Source organism: Abrus precatorius, unplaced genomic scaffold (genome assembly GCF_003935025.1).
Source record: "Abrus precatorius isolate BTA unplaced genomic scaffold, Abrus_2018 Scaffold5, whole genome shotgun sequence".
In the NCBI taxonomy this organism is placed as follows: domain Eukaryota; kingdom Viridiplantae; phylum Streptophyta; class Magnoliopsida; order Fabales; family Fabaceae; genus Abrus; species Abrus precatorius.
In genome coordinates this window covers 9381093-9390373 of record NW_020874395.1, presented here as the reverse complement: position 1 = coordinate 9390373, position 9281 = coordinate 9381093, and the positions used below count along the sequence as shown (strand labels likewise).

General features: G+C 32.2%; 1 protein-coding gene across 1 annotated transcript; it reads left to right on the top strand.

The window, feature by feature from the left end:
* The first annotated feature begins 839 nt into the window (after nt 1-839).
* LOC113866624 (DUF21 domain-containing protein At2g14520-like) lies at nt 840-5751 on the top strand. Its single transcript, XM_027501441.1, has 12 exons — nt 840-1029; nt 1793-1869; nt 2151-2234; nt 2386-2499; nt 3126-3212; nt 3278-3417; nt 3489-3576; nt 3895-3968; nt 4187-4317; nt 4924-5156; nt 5458-5504; nt 5595-5751. The coding sequence occupies exons 1-12, from the start codon at nt 840-842 to the stop codon at nt 5749-5751; spliced, it is 1422 nt and encodes a 473-aa protein (XP_027357242.1).
* Nucleotides 5752-9281: the final 3530 nt, after the last annotated feature.

Here is a 9281-nt window from a genome sequence, read left to right as displayed (position 1 = left end):
CCCAAGCAGAAGCATTGAACAATATTCCTTTTCTAACATATTTGGTGTGTTCCTTCACAAATACTCGTACAAAAGAATCAAGAGTTCTCACATCACTAATTTTTTGAGTGCCGGATTCAGCTTATTATAAGAAAATCACTTGTTCATTTTTGTTAATTTTTTAAAAAAATTTAAATTTTTTTTAATTTAAAATAAATTTTTTTGTCAAAAGGTAATTTGACTCGTTAATTTATTTTTAAAATAAATTTTGTTGGGTTTTCTTCAAGCCGACCAACAAATCATATATAAAAAATATTCAATTCGTTTTCTCTATCACATTTTTCTTTTTATTTTCTGAAACCTTAAAAAAAAGACAATAGTGGTTAACAAGTAATGAAAAATTAAATAAAATAATTAAAATAGACACTTTAAATTTTTTTTAAAAATATTGTAATTTTTGAAATTTAATTATTAGACCATGTAACGCAAATTGAAGGCTATATAAACATCACTTTTCTCAATTATATTTGGACAGCACATTTAAGTGTCAAATTTATTTAAAAAATTGAATATCCTTTAGAAATCTTTGTCAGTTTATTTTTAAAATTATGTACACCTTTCAAATTAATTCTGTTCTGTCAATTGCTTAACTCTGCCTCTTAGAAATCTCCCAAGAGTCAGGAATTTATGATTTGGGACCTTTGATCCTAATGCTGGGGTACCCCCATTTGTATATTTAAGTATGCAGGCATCTTGCTGAGAGTTATACACTTGGGATTTGCTTTGTTACATGCCATGTTGCAATTCTTGTCATTGATATTTTCTTATGCTTCTCCTACTGCCCCCCATTCAAAGAAAAGATGAATCTATACCTTGAGGAAAAGGCACCTTGTTGTGGAACTCACTTTTGGATTTCACTAATCATTTGTTGGGCTTCTCTGTTATTTGCTGCTATCACATCAGGTCTTGCTCTAGGACTCTTGTCCTTTAGCCAAGTTGATCTTGAGGTTCTTGTTAAAGCTGGACAACCTCAAACCCAGAAAAATGCAGGTAGGTGATTGCTTTTTGTTTAGTGTAATTTTCTTCATTTAAGAGTACCTTGAGTCCCAAGAAAAAAAAAAAAAAAAAGAGGAGTGAATTAGCTATGATGTACAGTATAGGTAGGGCATACAATTTTAGTTAAAAATTAGAAGTCTATTATAAGATGATATGTTCAGAGAAATTTGTAAAGTGAAAAGTAAGGTGTGCTTATAAGAACTTCTCTACTTGAATGAGTACTTTTATAATTCAAAAGTGATGTTTGGAACTTTTGCAGAAGTTATTGAAAGAGCTATTAGGGAGCTAATTTCAAGAGCTTCTATTTTTGAACTTTTTTGGAAGTTGTTGCCAAAAAATTATTAAGTATATAAGATAGTTTAATTTGAATCAACAGTGGATATTAATTTACACATCCACTTATTTTAAGGGAGTTAAATCCCAAATAATATATATAACCTCATAAACATGAAAAAAAAATTATGAAAATGTGAAACCTCATAAATAATACAAATGGATCACTCAGTATTTGAGGAAAAAGTTGAGTTGGTTCTTATTTTCAGCTTAGACATTGCAAGTACAATACAAACTAACATTGACTAGTACAATCAAATTTCATGGTGTCTAATAACCTTCAAATTGGGCAAATAACTAACCAAAAACACAAAAGTTACACTTAGCTAGAGACTATTATAGAAGATGAAATTTGGGGGATGAAACTCTAAACTCTTTACTCCTCCATCTTATCAAGTAGTGAAAACATTTTTTTTATCTGCAGCGAAGATTATGTCCATTGTTAAGCATGAGCATTTTCTTTTATGCACCCTCCTCATAGCTAAATCAATTGCATTGGAGGTAAGTTACCCAGATCATTTCAAGGCCTTTCATCTGATTCAAAGTAAATTTCTATATACTAAATGAAGACTTGAATTTTATTTGCATTACCATATATTACCCCAAATCCAAGTATACCTTTGGTATGATTGATCTAAAATGCTTAAGGGTATGTTACTTTATTCATTTAATCACATACTGAGTAAAAGGATATGCCCTTTTAAGTTCCCATAGCCTGTATACATACATTTTTTTCATGCTCATGTTGAACAGTGCTGATTATAAAATTTGTGTTATTCAAGGGGGTTTCTGTTTTTATGGAGAAAATGTTCCCACAGTGGCTTTCTGTCTTAATATCAGCCACACTTTTGGGTATCATTGCAGAGGTGAAATTTCTGTAGCAAAATGAATTTTACCATATTTATTTGTATGCATTCGTGTATATATTTAAGTAAATCATACATATATAATATTTAAGTACATCATACATATATTTGTGTCCTTTATTTAATTTCCCATCTAAGACTTTGATCTCAGATTATCCCTCAAGCCTTGTGTTCTCAATATGGTTTAAGTGTTGGAGCAAAAATGTCCCCTTTTGTTCGAGTTCTCATGCTGATTTTCTTCCCAATTGCATATCCACTTAGTAAGGTAATCCTATCTTTATTGAAATAAGAAGTTACTCAAGTTGCATTACTCACTTGACAATATCTTATTGACTAAGGATGCGCTTGGGAACATAGCTTAATTTAGTTCTTATTCAATAAGCTCTTTTTATATGGGGACTTATCCTATAAATTTGACCATAAAACTTCCTAGGATTTAAGAATGCTTATTTGATAAGTTATATTGAGAAACTTATTGAAATAAGGTGAAAAAAGCTTATGGGAGTTATAAGTTATTTTCATAAGATCTTCTAAACAACCCCTAATATGATGCCCATTCTAAAAGGTTCCTTGGCTGGCCAAACTTCTGAACATCATAGAATGAGAGGCACAAAATTAGAATCTTCAATGAACTTAGCTAAGGAAACCATATTGTATCACTACACTCATACCTATTGCCATAAATTAATGCTACTATATCATGCTACAGAGCATCAAAATTCGGATGTGACTAAATGAGGATTTTTAATTTGTAATCTATATTATTAGGACCATTGCGTAGTTAGACAATATGGCACATAAACAGGATGAACCATAGACACCTAGCCTAAATGTTAGCTTTTAAAATTTTTTGTTTTCTTGATTTATATGTTGCAAATCCTGCTATGGTAGCTGTTGGATTGGCTGCTTGGCAAAGGGCATACTGCGCTTTTAGGACGAGCGGAACTAAAGACTTTGGTCCATTTACATGCCAATGAGGTTAGCTTGTTTTACTGGTTAGGAATTTTATTAACATATTGTGATATCCTCAAATCTATTGTCAGGCAGGGAAAGGTGGAGAGTTGTCACTTCATGAAACTACAATAATTGCTGGAGCTTTGGACTTAACACAGAAGACTGCTAAAGATGCTATGACACCTATAAGTGAAACATTTTCTCTTGACATAAACTCCAAACTTGATATGTATGTCCTGCATGTCTACCACTCATGTTTTTAAGTGTTACCTTTTCTAAACTTCATTTGCTTATTTATAGGCAAACAATGGGCTTGATAATGAGTAAAGGTCACAGCCGTATACCAATCTACTCTGGAAAACAAACAAAGATTGTTGGTGTTATCTTGGTAATCAATCAGTTTGATATACCCGTGTGTACTTCTGTTTGGACCACTTTCTCTGAGGAACTTCTATTATTAAAACATCTGAACAAATTTTTCTGATCTACAAAAGGATTATCCAACATAAACAGTCATTTAATGATAAAAAAACAGTGTATAATGTATGGTTTTTTACATGCCACTAGAGAAGCCATTTTAGTACTCACTTTTGTCAAGTACTCAAGTGACCAAACAGGATGGCTTTGCTCAAAATTTCTGAACTATATAATTAGACCTTACTTCTTGGTATATATAACAGAACTGCCAGTTTTGACCTTGATTTAGGTCAAGAATTTAATCTTCTGTCGTCCTGAAGATGAAATGCCAATTAAGTATATGACTATCAGGAGAGTTCCTAGGTATGGAATCTTTTCCCTTATTTTTCCTGTTGATAGAGTAGCTTTGAGTGGAACAAAAATCGTTAGGTGACAATCGTTAGGTGAAGATGGCAAAAAAATGAAACAACAGAATTATTTAGCAACCACATTGCTCATATCATATGTTCTACTAATTGATTAATCTTATTAGTAATCTGTAATTCTGTATTTAGCTTATGATGTTCCTCTTTGGCTATTAGAGTTGGTGAAGATTGGCCACTATATGATATACTGAATCAATTCAAGAAGGGTCAAAGCCACATGGCTGTTGTCCTCAAGTGTGAAGAGAACATCAAAACTGCTGCAACTGATACAGAAGGCAAAACGCCAGGTGATTTGTTCCTATACAAATTGTTCACATTCAGAATCAATACCATCAAGTTAGTAGCCAAGCTAGATTTGAGCATATCACACATCATTTTTCATTTTTCACAAAAAAAAAAATCTTTAGGAGTTCAATAGTTGTGTAGAATTTGTTAGATAAAAAACCATTTTTGAGCCATTACTTAATAGCTTTAGCTTTTGGATGGCACAGTATTAGAACATTGAGGAGTTCTAGGAAAACACTCTCTATCACACTTTATTATTGGCTAAAATTTATTAGAAAGTACAAAAGCATGGGTGAGAATATTAAATTAGGTATGGAATGGAACCGACATGATTTTTTTGATTTCTAATAAATTTTAGCCAATAATAAAGATTGTTTGAAAGAGGGTGTCAAAGAATATATTACTAGCATTTCTCTAAAACATTTATGGCTAAGTCAGGAAGATTTCAATCCTTACTGCCCTTTTCACTCTAAAAGTTGAAGTTAGCATAAGGTAGTGCCCTTTAAGCCTAAAGAGAATTTGTTTAAGCTTTTGGGATAGTAGCTTCTTGCAAGCATCTAAGGGTGTAACTCTGGATTTTGCAGGACTTCGCTCATTGTATGAACTAGGAGATTATACTAGCATCTCAACTGATGCATCAAATTGGCATTCTCAAGAAACAGAATATTATAGTGCAACACTGAAGAATGTCATGAGTCGAGATGCTGACTCAGATCCACCACAAAGAAGATCAGAAAAACCTGATGCAAGTTCATCATTTGAGAATTTGGAGTCTTTTCTAACAGATGAGGAAGTGATTGGGATAATAACAATGGAAGATGTTATGGAAGAGCTACTTCAGGTTAATGTTACTATGATACTACAGAAATTTTGTTTTCAATTCAATGGAAACAATTATATCTAAGCAATTACATTGCTATATTTGGTGGAAACCAAATAATATCCTCCACTAAAATACAAGATAATTTTGTTGTAATTTTCACAGATCATAGTCACTCACTCTCCTAATTAAAAAGAAAATTACTTATTCAATATTCACTATTAATGTTAAATATAAGCAGCATGTGTTTACACAACCATTGCTTTTCTAATTTCTTGTATTGTAAGATTTGCTAATATATTATTTGTTTTCATTACTCAAGGAAGACATATTGGATGAAACTGATAAATATGTTGATGTCCATCAAAAGTAAGTACAGTTTCAGTGCACATAATTCATAAACACATTGGATACTAATAAAGTTTATATCTTATTTAATGATTCAATATCTTGTTTCAGTATCAGAATCAAACTGCAACATCCAAGAACAGTGTCATCAGCATCAGGATCCTCCAGAAGAGCTTCAAGTTCTCTTCAACAATGGAGAAGTTCAGACGCATCTCGAGTTTGCTTTTTAACTCCTACATATATTTCACCCATTTCTCCATCTAAATAAAGCAAAAAGGCCAGTTCATATTACTTCCGTTGTCCTAAAATGTTTTTCTTTTAGTCCCATATAATTCATCGAGTATTATGACATTAATGTGCTGCATATTTGAGAGGATGATCATAAAATGTGTAAAACCATATAAATTTGTAAAGAAAAATGCACTTTATACTCCTTCCTTCCCTTTTATTTTCCTTGGATGTTTAAAGTTTTGCATAAGAATTAAGAAAATAATTAGAAATTTAATTTGCATAAAAATTATTATCTAATTCCTTGTTAAATTCCACGTTTACAATATTATTTTGAAAGAAAATACATTTTTCAGCCAAATACATGATTAATAAGGATACAACAACAACCAAGTTTTATCCTAGAAGCTTATATGAATCACACACAATACCATTAAACTCAGTCAAAAATTAAATTTTTAGAAATCTAGTTAATCAAAAGATATCTTCTAATAACTTCGTTTAACATTTTTTTGAGTCTTGACGTGGTCTTCTTTGCATATAACAAATCACTTTAGACAATTTTTAATTATATTTTCTTCACTATAGGACCAATATTTCTCCTATATTATTATTTTGTATCATGTCCTATCTCATATACTCACTTATCTATCTTAACATTCTCATTTTTACGACTCCCACTTTTATCTCATGTTATTCCTTTGAAGTCCAACATTCACTACTTGCTGGTTGTATTGTAATACAATCAAATTTTCTTTTTAACTTGATAGGTACTTTACAGTCACATATAATCCATGATGTCTTTTTCTATTTTAACTACTCACCTTATATTGTGTGAGTAACATATTCTTTAATTTCTTCATCATTTTGTATAATCGATCTCAAGTTCTTATAATTAAAAACTTGTGATATAATAATCTCTAATTTTTGTTAAACCTACAATACATATAGAGTTGTCAAAATGGGCTTAACCTGACAGGATAACCCATTTAATCTACTAAATTTGGTGAGTAGGCTGAGTGATTTGGATTCAATAGTCCGTTTAACTCGCCCTGTTTTAGCCTGCCAAAATGCAAGCTAAAATGGGCTAGCCCATAAGGCCTATTTTTTATTTTTAAAATTTTAAAAATAATTATTTTATAATTTAATATTAAATTTTAGTAATATAAAAATATTTTTTAAATATTTTATTATTATTTATTATAATTTTTTTTTAGTTACTTTTTGATGGATTGACCCATTAATTAAATGGCCCACCAATTATTTTTATTTTTTTTTCATTTTTTGGTTTTTGGCAAGTTGCCTCGTTAGCCTACCAGCCCATTCTTAAATGGTCGAGCTAAAAAACCTAGCCTATTTTTTGACAGGCTTTTAATAGGTCGGGGTGGGTTGGGGCGGACTGGCTCATTTTGCCATCTCTAATGCATATACTCTAATTATTTTTACTCAAGTAAAATCTCTTAGATTTTTTTAAAATTTCTCTTCGTAACTCACGTTTAACATTAACTTATTCTTTTAAATTTTCAACCAATACTATATAATCTGCAAAGAGCATGTATTGAGAGATAATTTTTTATATGTCATTTGCAAACACATTTAATACTAGAAGTTCTTAAATACTCTTTTAGAAGCTCTCACACATTTAGTTACTCCTCATACATCTCTTAGATAGCCTAAATATGTTACATGAACCATTTTCTTTTCTAAAGCCTTCTATAGTACTTCTCTTGGTTGGAAACCAAAATTTTTCTTTCTTCATCCTTAATACATCTAACTTGATTCAAATCTCTAGATTTTCTTCCTTTACTTTTGGCAATTTTATAAATCCTCCTTTTTCTAATACTTTATCCCAAGATCTTGATAAAACCCTTCATTTTCACTCACTAATTTTTTTTGTCTTGTTTCTTGCATTCCAATACCTTATCCAATTTTTAGCATTATTACATATATATAAAGTCTTAAAAGACATCTTCTCTCTAATCTTATTTTACATACTTTTCATTCCACCACCATGATTCCTTGTCTGTTGGTCCAAAACCTCTATATTCACCTTAACCTTTTTTTACAACTTTTCTAACCTTCATAGTCATATTGTCCCAAATAATGTTAGCACTACCTTGTGTCGCCTAACTACCCTCTTATATTAATTGTCTCTAAAAGTCCATATATTTTTCACCTTTAAATAGCCACCACTTAATTCTTGGTGTAACGCCTTAAATTTAATTTTAATAAATAAAGAATTTCACAAATTTTTAAAACAATAAAATTTTCATTTTCAATCCGAGTTCTTCAAACATTCAAATAAAAAAAAAAAGATTACAAATCATATCAAACAGTTGCTACAGGACTTATTCAAATACAATAGTTTTCAAAATGATATCCTAAGTCCTCTAGCAATTTCATCCACCCCTTCACTGAGTCTGGTACTGATTGTCTTGATTACCTGAAAAATGAATGTAAGGGTGAGTACTCTACACTACCCAAAAACATACAATCAACGTAAAGTCTCACCTCCAGAACATTTCCAATACATTAAACAAACACAATTACAGGCAGTATTTCACATCCATAAATACAAAACACAAATCCATGCATACGCACACCAGCCACACTCACTGTAGCATTGTGATCACAGATTTACACCATGAATAGTCGCTGGTTACCCCCGTCTTATGGATACCATGTGGACAGTCACGGGTCGCTCAGCAAATGTAATGGTCAGAGGTCTAGTTAGAAAGAAAGTGTGTGGCCCGTGATGCACCCGTTCCACAGTCGGTGTCACCACCACCCCTTCTTCCCCAAGGTATTTCTACCGTCCTCATCTCCTACACTCCTAGTGTATCGCTGAACTATCTACAACACATTATAATGGCGCTAACACACCCATTCACACATATTCCATTCACGCATGCAATAATCATGCTTATACACAACACACAGCCCACATTGCATTCAAATACACGGCACTAGGCCCACATTCATTTCACATTACACGGCACATAGCCAACATTCATCTATATTACACAGTACATGGCCTACATTCGACTATATCATACGACACTTGGCCCACATTTGTTCACACACCGCAATATATAGTAAAATTCCATCAACCACATTTTTCTCATCCACACACATAATATTCACAGCAATTTCCTATCCTCTAGTCAGCCACATCAAAATAATCAACTAATTAACGATAAATCACATACAAAGAGTAGGGTAGAGTCCTCCCTTACCTTGGATTGACGTTTCACACGCTAAATCCACCAAGACATGCTCCCCTTTCATGGATTTCGTCCTCCAAGCGTTCCCCACTTAAATCCAACCTTCAATCAAGCACCCGAACGACTTTAGAGACAATTAATCAGTGAAAAAAGGCTTTGGGTATAAGAGGATCAAAGGGAGAGGGAGAAATAACTCTCCCCGAACCCTAACACCTTTTAAATCCTTTTCTGGTCGCGACACTCTCGCTACAACGAGATTTTCTCGCTGCAGCGACATGCCCTCACGCTGCAGCGAAAATATCAGACAAAACTGCACTCTGGTTTCTGCAGAATCTCGCTACAACGA